The following is a 24407-nucleotide window of genomic DNA, read 5'->3' as shown; positions in this document are numbered from 1 at the left end:
CCTGTACAATTATTGTGCATACACGCATATGTTTAATAAAGTAAGAGCAAACACGTACACATATAAATATAAAACAGGAAATATAATAATGTTTTTGGGGTAACAGTAATGAAGAGATAATTAATAAAATACAGTATCATGCATAGAATGACAATGGTATAGGAACAAGGGTAAAAAAATGTAACAGCTCTAAGGAGGCTTATGCTTCGTAAAACTCTGCCACCTTCTGGACCGTGAATGAAAAACCAGTCTAGGAAGACAAGAAAGAAACACACGTGCCACTGTACTTATTAATAAAATCATTAACAGAACAAATGGTTCCTTGTTTAGTGTGAAACGTCTAGAAGGGCAATTAAAGCCTTAGAACATAAAAATACTCTTTCTCACTGTCATTTAGCGTGCACCTTTGCATGAGCTGTGTACATTTTAACCAATGCTGCTGAAAAAAATATCAAGCTAAAAATGACAAGCTGAAAACGAAGTTCAAATCACACATGAGATATTGCCGCGATCGTTAGAGCAAGAGCAATAATTCTAGCCCTAGACCTCCTCTGTAACTCAAAACATGTAACCTGTAGAAAATTTGAAACATCGCCTATGGAGATTTTTAAGGGTAAAACTTTGTCGCCATTCCACGAGCGGGCGCAATTTTGAAGTGTGACATATTGGGTGTTGTAACGAGCCCCTGCTTGCTCGGTTTCACTCTCCCAAAACTCCTCTTCTGCTATTGAATCAGATTGCGGATCGCAACGTCTAAAGGTTCAGTCATCCGATGCTCCAGGATTCTAACTACAGCTATGTGCAGTTCGAATGCAGTTGTGATAGCTCAGAACAAACACCAGGCAGGCTGTATGTAAGTTCAAACAGGAATCTCACGTTTATTGGATGCACACAACACACATTTATACATAGCAGTTTGAACACCCCGCCCAAACAACCACTTTACTATTGGTCAATTGTAAAGTACACTCTAGTCCTCACTTAGGTCCTCATGGCCAAGCAAATGAGGACTTGAAACACGGTCAGCAGAGATTGGTCCAATAGCTTGAATAGGACTGATATGTGTAATGACACAGAGAAGCCCCAGGAGATAATTATGCCTCGTACACACGGCCGGATTTTCAGAGAAAAAAAGTCAGACAGGCTTTTTTTCTAGGAAAGTCCAGCCGTGTGTAACCTCCGTCAGACTTTTTTTTGTCGAAGTCCGATGGACCTTAGATAGAGAACCTGTTAAAAACACTTCTCTCAGTACAGCACCTCCCGTGGGGTGTGTCCCCCGGGTACATCCCACTCTCTGGAAGCATCCAGCCTCAGTTGTAATCTGCCTAGTGTCAGGAGAGCTTGGCCTTTTCTGGAGTCCATGTGCTCTGGAGATTTTTTGCGATCACATATGACCGGTCTCTATGGCTGTGTCACAGTGTGCCGGGCCGACAGCCATGCCGCAAGCGGGCGTTGGTTCTGTCTGGAATGCCTCCAGCCGGTGGTCGCAGGATGGGTAAGTAGTGTCCCCTGGCCTTGGCAGGGTGATTTCGGCTGGTTCATTCCTGGGGAGGTCGTCTGAGGGTCCGCCCTGCTTTTCTCTCTCCATTTTCCTCTACCTCCCTTTTCCTCTCCCTCCTTCCCTGTTGCTGGGTGGCGGCTGTGAGGTGGGGGGTCCACCTGGGGGGGGCTCTGCTACTGCCAGGGGGGACTGTGCTGCTGTGGGGTACTATATTTTTTGTTGTACTGGTGCTGTATTCTTTTACTTTAAGGTGCTTTGTCTGTGTCTGCTGGTTTCACTGTGTGTATACACGTGTATGGCCGCCATTTTGCAGGAGCCGTGGCTCTATATGTCGGCGGCCATTTTCTTGTAGCCCACATGCTGTTTTTTCTGCATGTCGGCGGCCATTTTAGAAATGTCTTGCCCTCTAGTGCCTGGAATAACGGCGTGAACACCACAGTTTTTTCTTCTGAGGAAACGACACGGCACAGACAGCACTCTCAGCTCTGCACAGCGGTACAGCCTGGTTCTGGGTGGTGAGTCCCCGGGGGCCCCCTGCTCTCTGTATCAGCCAGGAGGGTGACCGGTGGGTCCCGTTTTTGGGTCTGCAGTACTAAGGTGGCATTTTTTTAGGCCATGGAGTCTGAACCACCAGGGCCCTCATGTGAGGCTTCTTCCCCAACCATGCCAGAGTTAACCCTTAGTGCCCCTGCTCCTGTGGCCTCACTGGATGCTGTGACGGCAGTCCTGGAGGCGTTTGTTGCCAGGATTGAAGCGGCAAGTGGTCAGAAGGGGGGTAAAAAGCGCCCCCTCCCTGAGCCTGCTTCTGGGGATGTCTCTGACTCAGGTGCTGCTTCTGCTTTTGACCATGGTTATGTCATGTCAGATGATGCAGACTTAACCCACGCGGACAGTGAGGACGATTCTGCTTCAGGGTCAAAGCAGGATAAGGAATTTGTTGGAGCTCTTATCACTGCGGTGTGGGATACTTTAAAACTTGAGGATTTGGCGGAGGCATCAGACATGCCGGTCCCTTTTGGGTTCCGCAAGCCACCCCGCACCGCAAAAGTGTTTCCTTGTGTTCCGTATCTGGACGACTTGTTATACAAGGAATGGGATCGGCCGCAGAAAGCTTTTGCTGTACCAAAGTACTTTGCGGTCCATTACCGTTTGGGGAGGATTTCCCCAAAAAGTGGGTATCTCCTCCGTCAGTGGACCCCCCTGTGTCCAGGCTGAACAAGGCTACCACGTTGCCTGTGGAAAGGGCTCCGGCATTTAAGGACCCCGCAGATAGGAGAGCTGAGGCTGTGGCCCGCTCCTTATTCACAGTGGTGCGGTCGGCGGTGAGACCGGTTTTGGCAGGGGGCTCTGGTGTCGCAAACACTTACCGAACAGGCTAAGTCCCTGGTGCAGGAGCTGGAGGCGCAGAATGCTTCTGAGACCTGCGTTGACCTGGCCGACCAGTTAGTGCAAGGTCTAAAGTTTGTCTGTGAGTCAGCCCTGGATACGCTTCTCTTGCTCTCCAGGGCCTCCGCCTACGCGGTGGTACTACACCGCCTTGTGTGGCTGAAGTGTTGGACTGCGGACCAGTCCTCTAAGAAGTCCCTGGTGGACTTACCCTTTAAGGGTGTACGGCTTTTTGGGGCGTCCCTGGATGACATCATAAAGGATGCCACAGGCGGTAAGAGCACTCTGCTCTGGCAGTCTGGAAAGGGTAGGGAGCCTCGCCGTAGGCAAGGGCCCTCATTTACTATCCACAAGCGTTTTTTTCGCCCGCCAAGTGCGGCAGGAAAACTTTTTGCGGCAGGAAAACTTTTTCAAGGTGCTAAGGCGTCCAATGAAGGACAAAAGCGAACAAGCCTGCCTCCGCATGAAGGTTTGCCTCCGCCCACGGGTGGGGGGGCGGCTTCGCGAATTTGCGGCTCGGTGGAGGTCTCTTCTTTCCGTTGGGTTTGCGAAGTAGTTTCCTCAGGGTACAAGATAGAGTTTCTCTCTTGTCCACCAAACAGATTTTTTCCCTCCAACCTCCGGCTTCCTCTGGGTCGCCTGAAGGATCTGTCAGGGGCTGTCCAGGATCTTCTGGTCAGGGGAGTGATTGTGCCAGTTCCCTCACCGAAACGTTTTCAGGGGTTTTACTTCAATCTGTTTGTAGTCCCCAAGAAGGATGGGGTCCGTCCAGTCCTGGACCTCAAGGCCCTCAATTGTTTTGTCAAGGTACAAAAATTCAGGATGGAGTCGATTCGCTCAGTAGTAGCAGCGCTTCATCAGGGGGATTTTCTAGCATCCTTGGATATCAAGGATGCGTACCTGCATATCCCCATATGTGCAAAACACCAGAGATTTCTGTGTTTTGCGATCGGAGAGGACCACTTTCAATTTGTGGCCCTCCCGTTCGGCCTGGCCTCGGCACCACAGGTTTTTACCAAGGTGCTTGCCCCGATTCTGGCCCTGCTGCGGCAGCGCGGGATCGCTATCATGGGATACCTGGACGACCTTCTTCTGGGAGCTTCCTCAAGATCAGAGTTAGAAGAGGACGTGTCTATCACCTGTCAGACCCTCCGAGAATTTGGTTGGCTGCTGAATATTCAGAAGTCAGTACTGGTACCGTCTCAGCGGCTGGAGTATCTGGGGTTGGTCCTGGATTCCTCGAAGGCGAGAGTTTTCCTCCCCGCGGAAAAATTGCAGACTCTGCAATCTGTAGTGCAGCGGTTGGCGACCCAGAAGTGGTCGTCGCTTCGCTTTTGCATGAGGGTGCTGGGTCTGATGGTGGCCTCTTTCGAAGCAGTCCCGTATGCCCAATTCCACACTCGAGTGTTACAGAAGGAGATTCTGTCACGTTGGAACAAGCTTCCTTCGTCTCTGGATTACCAGATTCGGGTGAGTCGACTGACCAAGTCCTCCCTAAGGTGGTGGCTGACATCTCCGGTACTCCGGACTGGGAAATCGTTTCTGCAGTGTCACTGGACAGTGATCACGACGGATGCCAGCCTCTCCGACTGGGGGGGGGGGTGTCTGGGGTGTCCAGTCAGCCCTGGGGCGCTGGACTCGGGAGGAGTCCCGCCTTCCAATCAATGTACTGGAGCTCCGAGCGATCAAGTTGTGTCTCTCCAAGTGGTCTCTGGGTCTGCAAGGCCGACCGGTCAGAATCCAGTCCGACAACGCCACGGCCGTGGCATACGTCAATCATCAGGGGGGCACACGAAGCTCGGCTGCAGCGACGGAAGTCGCGCACATCCTCCAGTGGGCCGAAAGCTACGTTCCAGCTCTGTCGGCGGTGTACATTCCGGGGGTGCTGAATTGGCAAGCCGACTATCTAAGTCGCCAAAGGCTAGACCAAGGAGAATGGTCACTACACCCGGAGGTGTTTTAGACTCTGTGCCAAAAATGGGGCACTCCGGACGTGGACCTTCTAGCGTCCCGTCTCAATCGGAAGGTGTCGCGATTTGTGACCAGATCGAGGGACCCGTGGACGGATGCGTCAGACGCGCTGGTGGCGCCTTGGGGTCACTATCGCCTAATATACGCCTGCTTATAATAGAAATAGAAACCTGCTTAAGATAGAAATGCTTGCTTCATATGAATCAGTAATTAATGGCATACTGAAATGGTGCTGGCAATGACTTTATGCTCAAGGACTGTTAGGAAGCATAGCAACATTTCAGCAAACATAAACCACAACTCCATTAATATGATAACTCCCTTATAATTATATGACTACCATATGACTAATGATATTCCCAACAGTGCCTAAGCAGCACTTTTCTCTTCTAGTAGAAGAGTTGAGGAGATTAAAATCCCTTTTGCATTGTCACTTTACAAAACCAAAACCCACAATGTCATGACTACATAACACTATTCACATACACCTTCTCCAGACACTGTGCAGTTTTTACTATATAGGACATTTGAAAGCCTAGATTTAGAGCCCAACTCTGCACATGATACAACATCTACCCTTGTATTGCCCCACCCCACACTGTAACAGTTAAATTATTCTTATGTTTAGGGCAGGGGTCTCCAAACTTTAAAAGCAAGGGGTTAGTTTTTGTCCTTCAGGCTTTAGGGGGGCCGAACTGTGGCCAGTAGCAGTGGAAATTTTTCTGGCATCAGTGGGTGTAAACATCTCCATATTTGGTATTAGTGGGAGGAATAGTGCCCCATCATTGACATCATTAAAAGGACTTGTGCCCCGTTATTGGGGTCAGTGGGAGAAATGGTGCCCCATCCCTGGTGTCAGTGGGAGAAATGGTGCTCCATCCTTGGTCAGTTGGCAGAATAGTGTCTCCTATCAGTGAGAGGAAGAGTGCCCAAGGGCTGGATAAAGGTAAGAAAATTGCCGCAGTTTGGAGACCACTGGTCTAGGGGATACATGAACAGGCAGTGTTACTTACTCTAATGCTTGCTCCTGCAGGCTTTTGGACTATCCTCCTTATTACAAAGCTCTGGCCTCTGAGCTAACCCTTGGTATAATGATGTACAATATAGGACCTTAACCTTGCATTGTATGAGATAGAGGCAGACATGTAACCATGGCCAGGAGTATTTGAGTGGAGCTTTTCCAGGACTGATTGCACAGTTGGGGGGGGGGGGACCTTTCTGGAGTGAGGAGTAAGGTAAATATTACTGCTTATCTATGAACCCCTGGATGTAATGAGCATTTAACCCTTGCAGTGAAGGGGCCACACTGTAGTGGTATGTTTTGTTGTGCCTGGAGTTGGGCTTTATATCTGCTGTTTTAGTAAAAACAAGTTTGTAGATACAGCACCAGGGACATACCTTACCTCTAATGAAATCTGTGCCATTGCCTCCATTGGCACCAGATACTCCCCACATTAGTCATCTTCTGGCACAATCAGGAAGTCAGTCTAGAACAATGATGGGTACCTGACGCTACAGTGGGTACATAAACAGGAAATGGCTGAGAGAGCCTGGAAAATATTAGCAGCATTAAGATTTAAAAAAAAGTATTTTTTTTTTTATTAAAAACGTAAAAACATGCCTATGACACAGAATTCTTTAGCCAGTTAGGGGTTTGATCCACTTTAAATGCTGACATGCTATTGTTTGAAATCATGTCTGGCTCCTTTCACCATAGCAGTGTATTTGAGAACCAGAAAGCATACTGTACGAGTCACTGTTGGCATGTAAAAACTTGGATAAGGCATTGGTGAGAACTGGCCCCATTTTAACAGTAACATTCCTACATACAGTTTGAAGCATAATTTTCCAAATTAAATTCAGTGGAAACAAAATAAAGTAAAAAAAAAAAAAGCATGAAATGGAAAGCAATGAATAAAAAAAGCACAGACATCTTTTACCACTATTTATAATTATTCTAAATACCCCCATCCCTATAAGGTTCCCAATACTTACTTTTACAGTTTTCCATTCTCAGTCTGTCAAATTGTGTTAATAATGTTGGTGATGGCTAGATGACCTCAGTAAGAAGCTCCTAAGGGATGATTTCATAACGCAAATAACAATGTGCATGGTGCTGGAATCTGAAAACAGTTTTTAACAATTTGACTATAGTAAACTGACACCAGATTGGTTGATATCCGTGGTATATCCTGATTGCTCTTCACATTAGCTTATTGACTAGATCTCATACCACTGTGTATGTACCGTAAAGGATTGAGTACACTTCGGACTGAACAAAAAAATCTAACAGATTCCTCCATCCATGCTGAACAGAATGAATGGACACATCTTCTACTACTATTGTATTCTGACAGCTATCAGAATGCCCAAACTGTTCTTGTATGAAGGCACTATTCAGCTGTTACTTTTTCAATAATTTTTTTTAAGTATGTTGGGCAGAGTGGTGCCAACAGGACCACCCAATGATCAGATTTTGGTTGATTCATCTGGAACCCACCAAAATTTGCTAAATGTGTGGCCAGCTTTATATTGTTTCCTAGAAAGTATTAACGATTCACTTATTAAGATAATGTATTCCCTATAATAGACCCCAGAATTCTTCTCTGCCCTCCAAAGCAGCCGATCAAACCGAGATTCACTTTACACACTTCACAACCAAAGCACATTCGCGCTAATACGGACCCCTTGATGATAATAACCCAAAACAAATAAGGTGCAGCAAAACCTAATAGTGTTTACAATACACAAATACAAAAATCATGTATAAGTAGGGGTTCTGTCTCTAATGTGACAAGAGACAATAGTGGATCACTATATAATGTACACAATAAATTTAAATAATGATAAAGGTGAAGGTGAAAAAAAGTCCCAATAAATGTGGTAATAAGAATCAGGAGAGCGGAGCTCCAACCAAGTGAAATAAATAAATCAAAATAATTATGGTGATAAGAATCGGGAGAGCAGGAGCTCAAAACATGTGGAATGGATAAAATGTGAAAATGAGTGGAAAATGAGTGTCAGAATGTCCCAATAATAATATGCCAAGCTGCCAGATGAGAATCACAATGTAGCTGAGCTTCCACTAGGCGGATGATTGACAGATGTATGGTCCACTCCCTCACCAGGCTCACAGAACCCTTACCTCAAAACAAGAAATAAAAGGCATCCAATAGATCCTGAGTGTAAATCCTCTGTTGGCAACCATAAGAATCTTCCCTCTTAATATTGACTACTGAAGCGTCTCCTCAGCCAATCCCTAATAATGCTCAGAGCGGGGAGGGAGAAAAGAGAACACAAGGGCTCCAATAGTGTAGTATCGTAAGACTCAGGGGGGTATTTATTAGAAAAACCTGTGCTTACATATATCAACTTTAAAACATGCAACAAGTAAAAACACGAGCGGCGTCTTCAGCGCCAGCTTACGTCACTCCAGGTGTAGGATAGGACGTACACCTGGAGTGACGTAAGCTGGCACTGCATGTATGTAAGAAATGTCAGAATTTACCCAGATAGCAGGTGGTTAATTCTGGCATTGGCATTGCCACCTACCAAAATATTACATATTTTAAATATTGTCAATATAAATTTGACATAAGTAAAAACAAAAATAGGTTGCCAAATGATTGGAAAGATAAAGAATAATGGTCATGGGCCACAACATCTTTGTTTGCAATGGTGTAAACAACTGATTAACGATTTAGAAAATATTTTAACAGATAAAATTCTTATATTGGCCATGCGTAAAGGAATCTGAGCGCTTATAAACAAATTATCAGACCTACTAACAGGCTTCTCTTCACCATATGTGCAATTCAGCTCAATTTAGGCAATTATTCATTACTACATATCATATTATCAGTATCAATTTCTGCATCATTGGCAAAGATGAATAACTTATTATAACGTTTTATATGTTGTTCGGATACCTGCTATTAGCCAATACAGCCAGTTACCCTTCATAAACAAATTATCAGTCATAGCTGTGCCACAAAACACACACAAGCATTTTTGCCTCTGTAGGTCCTAAATAGTTAATAATTGAAATAGTTGTAAGTTAGATCTGATCCTTGGACTATACATTAGGATATATAGGACACATTGAAGTTATGTGGAGCTGCCTGTAAATTGTGGGTAGAAGAGGCACTTGTGAGTCTTGTGCTCTAACAGGCCGTGCCTCAGTACAGGATATCCACTCTGGAGGTCACCCACAAAATATTCATCTTTGGATTCTCTAACTGTTTGGCATACAGGGGAGGAAATGAGTAAATGGCTCAAAAGAGGAGTCACTTTTTCCTTTTTCTAAACATCTCATCATTTCCTCAACACATCCTACACCCTTTTGTTCCTTTGAAAACTAAAACTAATGGATGTGCTCTTTAACCTGTGAGGACACCAGACTATGATCAGACAATGATCATGTTTTAAATAGGTGGGTCGTCCATTACATGGATGGCTAGGCTTTGAAGGGCTGTCTGTTCATTTAATCCCATTGACCATATTGAAGTCTTTTCCTCCATAGATCGAGGTCAAACACTCTAACCTTAAGGTCAAGATTTAGTTAGAAACAACTAACTCAGAAGACATTCAATTCACTGCAATACATTTAATACTAACAGGGATAGGCAGATAGAACAGAAAGTATACACAGGTTTAGAACTGGAATGCAGAGGCTGCCCATCCCTGTCCTATTTTACATGAATGTTAGTTACAATTTTACATCCCAATTCTCTAAACATTATTAAACATGGATTAAGGATTTTATTTTCTTGATGTATCTACAGAACTGGGTTTATACTATGACAGCATGCCGCTGAACGTGTACAGCTGGGATTTTAATATATTACAGTGTAATAAACACATTAATGCTTACTTGTATCATAAAATGGTTTGAAGTCACTTTATAATGGGAGAGTTATTAAAAACACAAATGCGGTTAGCCAGTGAATAGAAAAAACTGTATGAATAACATATGTACAAAATCTGTTGGCATGAGCATTTCATGCATGACTTTCACCTTCCAATTTATTATTTGCTCATTTATAAACATATTCATGCATACATTTGCATGTCATAGGAGATTTTTACCTTTTAGAATTTTGTGACACAGCTACAGTATATTCACAGAGGCAAGAATGGCCATACATGGATTGAAATTGGGCCAGTTTAGCAGGAACCATCCAAATTTAGATCTATGTATAGGCAGGCTAGTTGTACATAAGTTGATCTATCCATCAAGTTGTGTACAACCACTCAGTCATGTTTTTCCCAAATGATAAGTGGCAACGGCTATAGCGGGCGGCACTGATCTTTGTATTCTGCCGGTGGGGAAGGCTTCCCGCCGTCAGAAGTCAATAGCACAGCAGTAATGATTCCCCCATCCACCTTGAATGTGTGGATAGGGGAATCTGATTTTTTTTTTTGTTCGATCAGCAGATGGGAAAAAAATAATAATGTATTCTTATAAACCAGAACAGCTGCCATGATAGTCTGGATATGAATGTGAACCAAATGAGCAGGAACTGAGAAATCCACATCTAGGAAAGTAAGTTCATTACAAATCTAAAGTCTTTGCAGGCTTCATTTATAAATACATTTTATAAGTCGTGTTATAATGTATTTTAGTGCTTGTGCTATATATAGTAATAGGCAAGCCTTCCCTGTTTCAGTTCACACAGGGTTTGGTGTATCTTGTAGGGCTAATAGGCAAACTACTGTCAAAATGGTGTAGGAAACTGTGCCATAGGTGTCCATTTGGTTGCTCTTTTCTGCACTTTCTCCAGTTCCCCAATATCCTTTTTGTGAGTTGGTGCCCAAAACTGAACTGCATTTCCCAAATGAGGTCTTGCTAATGATTTGTACAGGGGTAAAATTATTTCTCTCTCCTTGCTGTCCATACAGCTCTTAATACAAGAAATTTTTATATTGTGAAAAGGTGCAATATTCTAGGCTCAAAGTGTCCCACTCTAATCAGCTAATTAAGCCATAACACCTGCAAAAAGGGTTCCTGAGCCTTTAAATGGTCTCTCAGTCTGGTTCAGTAGTAAACACAATTATGGGAAAGACTGCTGACCCAACAGTTGACCATCATTGACACCCTCCATAAGGAGGGAAAGCCTCAAAAGGTAATTGCAAAAGAAGTTGGATGTTCCCAAAGAGCTGTATCAAAGCACATTAATAGAACGTTACGTGGAAGGGAAAAGTGTGGAAGAAAAAGGTGCACATGCAGCAGGGATGACCACAGCCTGGAGGGGATTGTCAGGAAATGGCCATTCAAAAGTGTTGGGGACTTTCACAAGAAGTGGACTGAGGCTGGAGTCAGTGCATCAAGAGCCAAATACGGGTCCTGGACATGGGCTTCAAATGTCGTATTCCTCTTGTCAAGCCACTCCTGAACAACAAACAATGTCAGAAGCATCTTACCTGGGCTAAAGAAAAACAGACCTGGTCTGTTGCTCAGTGGTCCAAAGTCCTCTTTTCTGATAAGAGCTCATTTTGCATCTTATTTGGAAACCAAGGACCCAGAGTATGGAGGAAGAATAGAGAGGCACACACTGCAAGATGTTTGAAGTCCAGTGTGAAGTTTCCACAGTCTGTGTTGATTTGGGAATGCTGACTTCATTTTCCAGCAGTACTTGGCACATGCCCACCCTGCCAAAAGCACCAAAACCTGGTACAATGACCGTGGGATTACTGTGCTTGATTGGCCAGCAAACTCGATTGACCTGAACCCCATAAGGGATCTATGGGGTATTGGCAAAAGAAGGATGAGAGACATGAGTCCGAACAATGCAGAGGAGCTGAAGGCCACTAGTGAAGCATCCTGGTCTTCCATAACACCTCAGCAGTGCCACAAGCTGATGGCTTCCATGCCACACCGCATTGAGGCAGTAATTGCTGCAAAAGGGGCCCAAACCAAGTACTGAGTACATATGCATGCTTATACTTTTCAGAGGTCCGATATTGTTCAATGTACAATCCTTGCTTTATTGATTGCTTGTGATATTTAAATTTTCTGAGATTGTGGATTTGGGGTTTTCATGAGCTGTAAGCCATAATCATCATAATTATGACAAATCACAGCTTGAACTATCTCATATATTAGTTTCACCTTTCAAGTTGCATTAGTGAAATAAATGAATTTTTGCACGATATTCACATTTTTTGAGTTTCACCTGTATCTTACACATTAGCTGTGTGTGGGGGAACTGTCAAACTTTTTTGCAAAATGCAAGTATACTACATCCACAGCCACACCTCTGTCCAAGGTTTTACTTGCCTCCTCATAAAAAGAATTCAGATTTGTCTGACAATGCGCTGTGCTATCTAAAACTTCAAACCCATATATAAAAAACAAACAAAAAACAATTGATGAATTTTGGCAAAAAATATTTATAGTGGTGACACAGCCAAACATGTATGTGTATCATTAAAATAAAGATATCACAAATGTAATAAATATTAGGTGGTAACAAATCATGACAAGGCCACAAAAAATGAAAAATTTTACTTTTCAATTGTGATCAGAATAAAGCCTCCACCAACCGACAAAAGGGCTAATGCACACCTCCACTAATCGACCGCCACTACAAAGGTCAAACTCTCATATTAGTCAGGCACCAAGACCCAGGAGGAACTGTGATCATAAGTCAGGAGTTGCCGTCTTCACTATATCAGGAACCTCATCGACAGATGCAATGTTGGGTTGATGACTTAACGGGGCGTGGTCACCCATTGACATTGCCAGGTGACCCCGCCCCCTAGCTATTTAACCACTTCCCGACCTCCTCATGTACATATACGTCAGCAGAATGGCACGGACAGGCACATGTACGTACCTGTACGTCCTCTGCTAGACGTTGGTGGGGGGTCCGATCGGGACCCCCCCCGGTACATGCGGAGGTCGGGTCCGCTCGGGGAGCGATCCGTGACCACGGCGCGGCTATTTGTTTTTAGCCGCTCCGTCGCGATCGCTCCCCGGAGCTGAAGAACGGGGAGAGCCGTGTGTAAACACGGCTTCCCCGTGCTTCACTGTGGCGGCGCATCGATCGAGTGATCCCTTTTATAGGGAGACTCGATCGGTTGTCAATCCTACAGCCACACCCCCCTACACTAGTAAACACACACACAGTGATCCCTAAATCCTACAGCGCCCCCTGTGTTTAACTCCCAAACTGCAACTGTCATTTTCACAATAAAGAATGCAATTTAAATGCATTTCTTGCTGTGAAAATGACAATTGTCCCAAAAATGTGTCAAAATTGTCCGAAGTGTCCGCCATAATGTCGCAGTCACGAAAAAAATCGCTGATCGCCGCCATTAGTAGTAAAAAAAAAAAAAATAAATAAAAATGCAAAAAAACTATCCCCTATTTTGTAAACGCTATAAATTTTGCGCAAACCAACCGATAAACGATTATTGCATTTTTTTTTACCAAAAATAGGTAGAAGAATACGTATCGGCCTAAACTGAGGAAAAAAAAAAATGATATATGTTTTTGGGGGATATTTATTACAGCAAAAAGTAAAAAATATTGCATTTTTTTCAAAATTGTCGCTCTATTTTTGTTTATAGCGCAAAAAATTAAAACCGCAGAGGTGATCAAATACCACCAAAAGAAAGCTCTATTTGTGGGGAAAAAAGGACGCCAATTTTGTTTGGGAGCCACGTCGCACGACCGCGCAATTGTCTGTTAAAGCGACACAGTCCCGAACTGTAAAAACCCCTTGGGTCTTTAGGCAGCAATATGGTCCGGGGCTTAAGTGGTTAAGAACAGTCAGACGGCGGAGCTGGATTGATGCTGGATCTACACTGGGGGACACCAGATTTTTTTTTTAAATAAAGGAATTGTGTTTTTTTTTTTTTTTTTACACTTTTTGGATGAATGGGTAGGGGTACGATACTCATTCACATGGGGGGAATCTGGGGACCACCTTTTTAAAACCGGCTTCAAGATTCTGATAACTTCCCTGCCCACAGGCCCCCACAACCAAGGGCTAGGGTTATTTTGCTGTGGGGTTCCCCTTAAAATCTGTTCCAGACCCAAAAGGGCCTGGTATGGATTGACGGACCCCCATCCCATTTTTTTTACGTTTTCTTTTTACATATCAACTGTTAGGGCTCACACTATATATTATGCTCTTTAATATATATATTTTTTAATCTGTTTTTCATGCTCCTTTTTAAAAAAAAAAAATTGCTAACAAAAAGGTATACAGTATACAGGCTGGTACTCACATGGTTAAATATTTAAAACCCTCCACTGTTGGCAGAAGGAGGAAAGACATAAGAAATCTTCTCTCCGTTGGTGAGGGGAAATGGGGACCCATGTAATAATAGATTACCCAACCATCTAGTTGTACTTCCTTTACTATCCACCTCTATGTCTATTGGGATCCAGATCAGAAATGACACAGGGCTGAGATCTTATTTTATTTACAACAAAATAGAACTTTTAAGGACAGTGGTAAGGTGGTCAGGCTGGGTGGATTTTGCAGCTTTTTTTTTGTTTGGTTTTTACTATTCAGTGGCAATCAAATGACAGAAGTAGTCTGTTATTTTAAGAAATAATGCTTTACTGAGAGCTCATGGCTTTCAGCAGCAGTTAAACATACATGTAATTCACGTTTGCATGTCAATCAAAATGGTTTGCGATGTTAAAATTTAGTCAGTGCCCTCCCTTCTTTAGTCAGTGCCCTCCCTTCTTTGGATTCTTGATGTTGGTATTGAAGCATCTCCATAGAATATGGACAAGAGTTAACATAAGGCCTTGTTTATATGGACATACTTAACCACTTGCTTACTGGGCACATATACCCCCTTCCTGCCCAAGTGAAATTTCAGCTTTCAGCACTGTCATGCTTTGAATGACAATTGCGCGGTCATGCGACATGGCTCCCAAACAAAATTGACGTCATTTTTCCTCCACAAATAGAGCTTTCTTTTGGTGGTATTTGATTACCTCTGCGGTTTTTATTTTTTGCGCTATAAACAAAAATAAAGCGACAATTTAAAATTTTATTTTTTACTATAATAAATATCCAATAAAAAAAAAATTCTCAGTTTAGTCCGATACATTTTCTTCTACATATTTTTGGTAAAAATAAAAATCGCAATAATGTATAGTGATTGGTTTGCGCAAACGTTATAGTGTCTACAAAATAGGGGAATAGAATTATGACATCTTTTTTTCTTTATTATTATTTACTTTTTTTACTAGTAATGGCGGCGATCTGCGATTTTTGTCAGGACTGCGATATTGCGGCGGACACACCGGACACTTTTGACACATTTTTGGGACCATTCACATTTATACAGCGAACAGTGCTATAAATATGCACTGTTTACTGTATAAATGTGACTGTCAGGGAAGGGGTTAACACTAGGGGGCGAGGAAGGGGTTAATGTAATACCTAATTAGTGATTCTTACTGTGGGGGTGACTGGGGGAGGTGACCGATGGTTGTCCCTATATACAAGGGACACACCATCAGTCTCCTCTCCCTGACAGGACGTGGAGCTCTGTGTTTCCACACAGAGCTCCACGTCCCTGTCTCCGTGACCGCTGATCGCGGGTCCCTGGCGGACATTGCGGCCGCCAGGCACGCGCATCGGCACCCGACTGATGCTCGCGCGCCCCCCTGTGGCCTGGAGGCCGGAGGCCATATATAGACGGCCTCCCGGCAATTCAGAGCCACATTGTGGCCGTAAAAACCCGCCGTGCGGGTGGGAAGAGGTTAACGTGCAAAGGGACATGTTTGCCCACACAGGATGCACAGGTATTCTGCGCATCCACATGCAGGCAGTCCCATTTATGTCTATTTGACATCCATGTGGGTGCAAGTGCGTGCAGGTAAGTGTCCCCAAATGCAGACAGTGTGAGTTTGGGGGTGACACACCCGCATGGATGTCAAAATTAGAGCAGCAGCTGTGTCTGTACATGCTCGTTCCTGAGCTGCTCTGTGTAACTATGAGACACACAGAGCACAGCTTTGTCCCACCACCCTGCTCTCCTCTCACTGACTGTAACTGACAGCAGCGGGAGCCAATGCTTCTGCTCTCTTGCACATAACTGGATCGGGATAGATAAGTATAAGGGGGACTTTAGAGAGAGCTGCACACTGGCAGGTTTTTACATTCATGCATCTATGCAAGGTAAGGTTAAAAATCCTTCAGCCTTTAGAACCACTTTAAAGGTGTTAAAGTGTTTAAAAGTAAAGTAACACCATGCACACCCCCCTCCCCCAGTCCCTGCTGGATATTGAGCTGTCAGTGCCCACGCAGCTTCTCCTGCGGTCCCAGGACTTTATATCCCCGCTCTTTTCCTTGCAGCTCTTTTGGGATGGATCCCAGTGATCTTTGATGGCACTGACCAATCAGCATCACTCTAATCTGATCTGAACAGTTGAGATTTCAAGTCCCTGGACCACTGGGCCGGCTGCGTGGGCACTGACAGCTCAGTATTCTTGGAGATAAGAAGAGCGGGGGGTTGTGGGGTTGGGAGGTAAGTACAGTGGTGACTGTACGGTGTTAATCTTTAATTTTTTTCTGTAAAGGTGAGCTCACTAGTTTTTGTGTTTATGAACTTTTTGTAGCTGATGACTTTTAATAAACAAACACTTACCTGTCCCACGATCCAGGGATGTGTCCACCCAAATTCTCGCTTCTCGCCCCCTCCTCTCTCCGACACTGGCATCACAAGTGTGAGCACCTGGCTGTGCCAGCATGCGGCTTCACAGACAGGTGCGAGTTGCTCTGTGCCTTCTCAATGGCTGGGCAATTTTCTGTGACGTGTCCCAGAAGATTGGAGGGAGGGAGAGAGATGAACTTTGGCATTAGTCGCATAGGCAAAGTGGAAGATCGGTATTTGTCAAAATTAGAGCTTAAAGTGGAACTTCCACTTTTGAGCGGAACTCCTCTTTAAGTAGATATGATCCTCAGGAAGAAGAATGCGGGCTCTTGAAGATTTCTACCAGTCACATAGGGGAAAATTTACTAAAAATGGAGAGTGCAAAATCTGGTGCAGCTCTGCATAGAAACAAATCAGCTTCCAGGTTGAGGCTGGGTTCACACTACTACACTACTTTCATCCTACTTTGCTCTGTGTTCAATGTTTCCCTATGAGAGTGTCTTGTAGCATCCTACACAAGTCGGTCCGACTTTGAAAATGCTCCCTGTACTACTTTTGGTCCTACATTGATCCTACTTCAGGCCCATTGAATATCATTGAAGTCGGACCAAAGTAGTATCCTGTTCATGAAAGTAGGATAGATGTAGGACCAATGTAGGATAAATGTAGGACCAATGTAGCAGAGCAAAGTAGGATGAAAGTAGTGTAGTAGTGTGAACCCAGCCTAAGGCTGGGTTCACACTTGTCCGACAAACGGTCCTACATTGGGAGCCTCATGTAGCATGACGTGTGAAAATCAATGTTTCCCTATGAGAGCCGTCTTAACTGGTCCTACACAAGTCGGTCCGACTTTGAAAATGCTCCCTGTACTACTTTTGGTCCTACATTGATCCTACTTCAACCCATTGAATATCATTGAAGTCGGACCAAAGTAGTATCCTGTTCATGAAAGTAGGATGGATGTAGGACCAATGTAGGATAAATGTAGGACCGATGTAGCAGAGCAAAGTAGGATGAAAGTAGTGTGAACCCAGCCTTATTGTCAAAGCTTAATTGAACAAGCTGATGTTAGAAGCTGATTGGCTACCATGCACAGCTGAACCAGATTTTGAGTGTTTCAGTTTTTGTAAATTCCCCACTGTTTCATGGCGTTTGAAATGTCTACGCTAAGAGCTGACTGCCCAGGATCGTACATACAGCAATCACTGTAACTTTTTTACTTTTATGTCATATTGGTATACTGTTAAGTGCTATTAATTGCTATGGTATTACATGCCATGACTTGAAAGGCAGAAGAGGAAAAGGTGTCATCACTGACATACATTTAAAGCAGCATGTACTGTAAATTTCTCCTTTCTTTCATTATTGTTAACTTTCATTTCAGTTACTAAAATAAATGCCACTCCAAGCATAAGTTTTCATTGCAAGACTGTTAAAGTTAAGCCAAACTGACAGGGAAAATAAATTAATCGATAAAAGTCTAATAAATTATTAGCCTTAGCTGTTGACTTATGCCTCTGGATAAATATAATGAATTATGGCTGTATAATTCCTAAATCCGACAATAGGCCTTGTGCCAAAAGCCAGTGTAAAAAATTGGACCAGGGCAGCTGCGTCGCACACTCGATTTGATCACTCCCGTCTAGTATGCCAAGAGATTTGAGACAGATGTTCTCAGACATGCCGCATGCCTAAAACATTTCCAGGGGACGGGCTGTAGAGAGGGAGAGAGAGAGAGAGAGAGAGAGGGAGAAAAGAGTGACTTAATAACGGCAGAAACAGCTGGAGTATGCAGGAAGAAACAGAAGTTTATTCTCCCCTAGGTGTACAGCGGCCAACCTCTTTACATTACATCTGCCTGTCAGAGCTGGCTGTTTAAGCTGTCATGCAGCGTGCTGTACTTCTTTTTTTTCTCACACTTTTTCACTCTGCCTGTGAATAAAGTGCAGCATTGTGATTACTAATCCCACTCTGGTGACTTGACTTTAATGTGGTCTTGGATTAGATCCCGGAGTTCTGTTTGCTAATCTTCCGATTGCTGTTTCGGAGACACCACTGGATATAGCGCAGAGCTCACCGACAAATTGCCGCTTTTCTGTTTGATATTTGTCACTTTAACATCTTTTTTTTTTTGTCCATACCTTGGGAGGATACCAATGGATACCAAGCTGATCTGTCTATTTTTCCTTTTTTCTGTGCCTCCCCTGGCAGTGGGAAACCAGACAGGGCGCATCAAGGTGGTCTTCACACCCAGCATATGCAAAGTCACCTGCACCAAAGGCCGCTGTCATAACAACTGCGAAAAAGGAAATACTACTACACTTATTAGTGAAAATGGTCATTCCGCTGATACATTGACATCAAGTAACTTCAGAGTAGGTAAGTACAACAGTAGATACCACTAGCTATGTATTTATTACCCTAATTTGTAAATAATGTAAGTCTTTGAAAGTATGCTGTTGGGGTTGTTTCCAAGCTAAATACAAATAACAGATAGATAAATACAATAACAAAACATAAAAAATCAGGGCAGCTATTTCTATTTGTTTAATGTCATATATTAATTATCCCCATATAATGTGCTTAGTTAGTAATGCTTTCAATATGTGCAAAGTAGCATCCAAATATTATTTTTTGGGCCACTTTGGATTAGTGCACTTTGCACGTTATCATCGTTCTTTGCAAAGGTTTACAGAAACGCACATAGAGGTTATACAAGAGTTTGAATGTGCTGTGTAAGTCTTATTTTGGATTTCAAATTAAAAGAATACCTAGATCAAGGCAGCCTACCACTGTTTCCGTACAACAATCAAAACTGCTGTTCGCTGGTGGCTATAAAAAGCTGGTTGTTGAAATTGCTTGTGAATTTGGCCGTGTATGGCTGACATTATACAGTGTTTGGTTAAGCCAATTGTTTAGGCAAAGAGATGGGAAGGGAGAGCTAAGCGGGCAGACGCTGATCAATGTTCCCGAAAGTGGTCAGCCGGTAATATGCTTAATTTTTCCTATAGTTTTCCCAATGCAGTTGAAAATAGTTTTTTTTTTTTTAACATTTACTCTTACTTACATCCTTACAAAGTGTAAATGTGCAGTAACCCTTATCAACGTATCCATTGGTAGTATGCTGTATATGTAATAAAGACACAAATCTGACTGTCATAAATTAGGAAAACTAATTTTTATTAGTAATATAATTGTTTAGGTTTTCTCTACTGATAAGCAGGTAGCAGAGGGTTACATGCAGTAGCAGTCAGCGTTGCGTGCCACCGAGAATTTTAACCTTATTTTCAAATCTGTGTGATTCATTAATGATCTTTCCACATGTGTCCTACAAGAGAAAGCGCTGGCTTTATTGTGCACGCATTAGAAAAAAAAAAAACATGCACAGATCGGGTGGAAAAGTTGCAGTGATTTTGGCGAATACAACTATAACAAATATATCTTTCATGAATCTGAGATCTGCCTGTGTATTGCCAGACTGTGAACTTGCATTATGTTAGTAAATAAACTTTCCTAACTTGAGGTTATGTTAAAGTAAGCATGGAGGAAATCTGTTTATTTTCACTGGCACTGCCTCTAAATGTCCTATTACATTTGCTTCATTCATTTTGCCTAATGAAGCTTTTGCCTTTCGAGTGAAATAAGTATAGTGTGCCATTCATGCAAAAGTAGCACGCACTTGAAACATTCAAATACTTAAACATTAACATTACTTTTCTAGTCGTTTCTCACTAGACTTGCTAAACACATTTCTGGCACTGGCAGGCCGTGTCTCATGTTCCATGTAGCAGAAGTTTGCTATAAAACCAGACCCCTCTAAGCTACTGCATTTCATAAAAAGAAAAACATCGAACTGATTGCAGACTATGGCCCGGATTCACGTAGATCGGCGTATATTTGTGCGGGCGTAGCGCATCTCATATGCGCTACGCCGACGTAACATTGAGAGGCAAGAACAGTATTCACAAAGCACTCACGCCCAACGTTGCGCCGGCGTAACGTAAATTGTATGGCGTGAGCCCGCCTAATTCAAAGTAGGAAGGAAGTGGGCGTAATCCATTTAAATGAAGCTTGACCCCATGCAAATGATGGGCCGAACGAACGGCGCATGCTCACAATCACGTTGAATTTACTCCCTAAGATATGACGGCTCAATGCCTACAACGTGACGGTAACCTACGCCCAGCCCCATTCACGTAAACGACGTAAAATATGACAGCTGTTCCCTGGTCCATACCCTAACATGACTTACACCTGCTTTATGTGGAATAACTTTACGCCGGACGTAAACGGCGTAGATTACAGCGACGGGCGCAAGTATGTTCGTGAATCGGCGTATCTCGGTCATTTGCATATTCAACGCGTAAATCAATGGAAGCACCCCTTGCGGCCAGCGTAAATATGCGCCCAGGCTCCGACGGCGTATGAAACTTACGTCGGTCGGATGAAGCCACAATTCAGGTGTATCTAGCTTTAAGAATCAGGCGCATAGATACGACGGCGCATCAGTGCACTTACGCGGTGTATAGAAAGATACGTTGGCGTAGGTGCTTTAAGAATCCGGGCCTATATGTTTATGCATACAAAATAAAAAAAATCACTGACACTTGAATACAATTTACAGAAAAACTGCATTTGTTACTTTTTCTTGTTTGACATTCGAGCTACTATAGTAGTTAACTTATGATTGGATCCAAACCTTTCCAGCCATCTGTTTTTTATATATTATAAAGCAACGAGATCACGTTGGCCCAAAGCACTCACAGTTCGGTTTTCCTTGGTCTTAATAGAGTAAACTTAAGACTTAAGTGCTGAGCCTGTTGTAAGCGTGGAACTGCTAGCTCAGTGCAAACAGGGTGACTGGCGGAAGTTCAAGTGGAACCACCCCTGCAGGTCATTACAGAGGAGGCAGTGCAGGGACTTTACACTTCATAGAGTAGAGCAGAAAAACCTCTATGAGAGTGTGCGTACACCAGCGTCAGTGAGAGTCATGTTCAGGAAATAGGAGCATTCCTTTACAATGCATGTGTTTGAGTTTGATGCATTTGACCTGCACTTTTTAGAGGTGGGACTTTTAGAGGTGCTTATACTACAACGGTTCTGTATGTTCTGTACGTTTATTATTATTATTATTATACAGGATTTATATAGCGTCAACTGTTTACGCTGCGCTTTACAACATGAGGGCAGACAGTACAGTTACAATACAATTCAATACAGGAGGAATCAGAGAGCTTATAATCTAAAATCTGCATTTTTTTAGTGATTGCAACTCATAAAAAAAAAGCAGATGTGACAAGTTTCAAATAGGACAGGATGCATCCCAAAAACGGCAATGCCATCCACAGAAAACAACGCACTCCCTGCAAGATTCAATAAAAGTGTCTACCATTGCATTCAAGACATTTTAAAAACCTTCCCAAATGTGTTTAAAATGCAGATCCCAAATGCAAAGACCTAAAGCTAGTTTCTGATTGGTTGACAGCTCACCATTGCTCTAAGGCCTTTGGTCTGAAACATTAATGTATGTGTTCTGTATAATCTATTATTGTAAAGCAGGGATATGCAATTAGCGGACCTCCAGCTGTTGCCAAACTACAAGTCCCATGAGGCATAGCGAGACTCTGACAGCATCAAGCATGACACCCAGAGGCAGAGGCATGATGGGACTTGTAGTTTGGCAACAGCTGGAGGTCCGCTAATTGCATATCCCTGTTGTAAAGGCTCATGCAAATGGGCCTTGTTTCGTACAATTGACTCGCAAGTTGGCAGATTTCCTTTAACTTGTGAAGTATGGACAATCCTTCTGAGTCTGTTTGGCTTGCATTGTATTTCTTTGGAACAGTTGGTCCTACTTAAGACCCGTTCATCGTTTTTTCTTTTTTCAACCACGACTATGCAATTATGTTTAAAGTTGTTGTAAAGGCTGAATGTCTTTTGCTTCCATCCATCCTACGCATTAAGGTAAAAAACCTTCTGTTTGCTGTTCCCTTAACAGTCCCCCCCCCCCCGACAGTCACCTGAGCCCCCTCCCCGATCCAGCAATGTGCATGAGAGCCTCTGCTGTCTCGGCACTCCCTCACCTCATTGGCTGAGACAGCAGCTGGAGTAATGGGCTCCCATTGCTGTCAATCACAGCCAGTGAGCCAACGGCTCTATGTATGTCTTATGGACGCATAGAGCAGGACTCGAGAGTGAGCATGCACCGGTGCACCCATAGCAAAAGGCCTTCTATGGGGGGCACTGGTCAAAGGATCAAAGCTGCTCTGTGCAAAACCACACCACAGCACAGAGCAGGTAACTATAACATGTTTGTTATTATTTTTTATGTTGTAGGCCACATGGTGCCCAACTTTTGGCTCAAGGACTGCATATAGCCCTATGGTGTGATCTGTGAGCTCCAAAAGCCAGTAGTCAATCTTTTACCGCCAAGATGCTTACTTAGCACCAGTAAGGCCCTGTACAGACTACCAAACATGTCTGCTGAAACTGGTCTGCGGGCCAGTTTCAGCAGACATGTTCGGTCGTGTGTAGGCCCGAGCGTGCAGGATTCCAGCAAACATTTGCCCGCCAGGCCTTTTCCCAGCGGACAAATATTCCTGGACTTGTTTTAAAACAGTCCGCTGGAATCCTGCCCGCTCGGACATGTACGGTCGTCAGTACAGACCTACCGTACATGTCCGAGCGCCCGCCATCCATCGCATGCGTCGAATGACTTTGACGCATGCGTGGAAGCATTTAACTGGCAGGCCCGCCCACGTCGCCGCGTCATTGTCGCGGCGACACCGCGTCATCGACGCGGCGACACCGCGGACACGCCCCGCGTATTGTTTACGCGCGGCTTTCTGTACGATGGTTAGTACAGCCATCGTACAGAAAGCCGGACCGGTTTCATCGTACATGTTTGCCCGTGTGTACACGGCCTAAAAGGAATATATGAATAAGACTGGCTTCTGGTAAATAATCCGATTTATTTAACACTTTCTTAATATTCTGTGCTGTCTATTCACCCTTTTCCTGCTATATGTATAGGAGGCACAAATGTAGGAGCATTTGGTTAGGAAATTAACTGTACTAGCAATGCTCTCTTAAAGTGTCATGTAACATCTCTCTAGCCTCTGATCATCTCCTGCAGAAATTACTCAGTCACCAATCATTCTTATAGCATGTCTATAGCCTCTGTCTATTTATCCTAGCATGTGCTCAGTCTATGACAGTTTTCTCTAGTATTATATACATATTGAATATTATGCACAACATTTGGTGCCATTAGGTAACATGCTATACATCTATACCACTTGTTAAAGTCTAAGTCAGGGATCCTCAAACTACGGCCCACCAGCTGTTGTAGAACTACACATCCCCCCATGAGGCATTGTAACACACTGACATTCACAGACATGACTCGGCATGATGGGAATTGTAGTTCCTGAACAACTGGAGGGCCGTAGTTTGAAGACCCATGGTCTAAGTTCATCCTTTTGCCTAAGGGCTCTTTCACACGGAGCGGATCCGTATTGATCCGCTCCGTTAGCCCGTTTGGCTCAGCGGGGATTCCTCCGTAAATCCCCGCTGAGCTGTCGGCGGACAGGGCGGTCCCCGCACACAGTGCAGAGACCGCCCTGTCTCTCCTCCACTCTCCCCTATGGGGAATCGGATGAATACGAACCGTGTGTCCGTATTCATTCGATCCGTTCCGCCGGACGGAAGAAAAATAGGGTTTTCTTCCATCCGCAAAAGCGGATCTTTACGGACGCGGATGGTTGCGGACGTTAGCGGATGATGCATCCGCTAACGTCTGCAATCCCATAGGGCTACATTACAAGTCCGTAAACGGACTTGTAATAAACGGACCGTTTGTCCGTATGTGTGAAAGGGCCCTAAAGCTGACTATCTACTGGGGCACTTTGACTACATAGTA

General features: G+C 43.8%; 1 protein-coding gene across 4 annotated transcripts in view; it reads left to right on the top strand.

Annotated features, from left to right (window-relative positions):
* Window positions 1–24407, top strand: part of LTBP1 (latent transforming growth factor beta binding protein 1) — a 447138-nt gene that overhangs the window by 161567 nt on the left and 261164 nt on the right. For 3 of the 4 annotated variants that reach the window (XM_040350808.1, XM_040350809.1, XM_040350810.1), the window contains exon 5: window positions 18698–18865. The exons of the other annotated variant lie outside the window; for it this stretch is intronic. In XM_040350808.1, coding sequence (XP_040206742.1) covers window positions 18698–18865 — 168 coding nt within the window. The remainder of the gene's footprint in view (window positions 1–18697; window positions 18866–24407) is intronic. 4 annotated transcript variants of the gene reach the window in all.

This window comes from Rana temporaria, chromosome 4 (assembly GCF_905171775.1).
Source record: "Rana temporaria chromosome 4, aRanTem1.1, whole genome shotgun sequence".
Taxonomy (NCBI): domain Eukaryota; kingdom Metazoa; phylum Chordata; class Amphibia; order Anura; family Ranidae; genus Rana; species Rana temporaria.
Note: the sequence above shows the minus strand (reverse complement) of the source record. Positions and strands in the feature narration are given on the sequence as shown.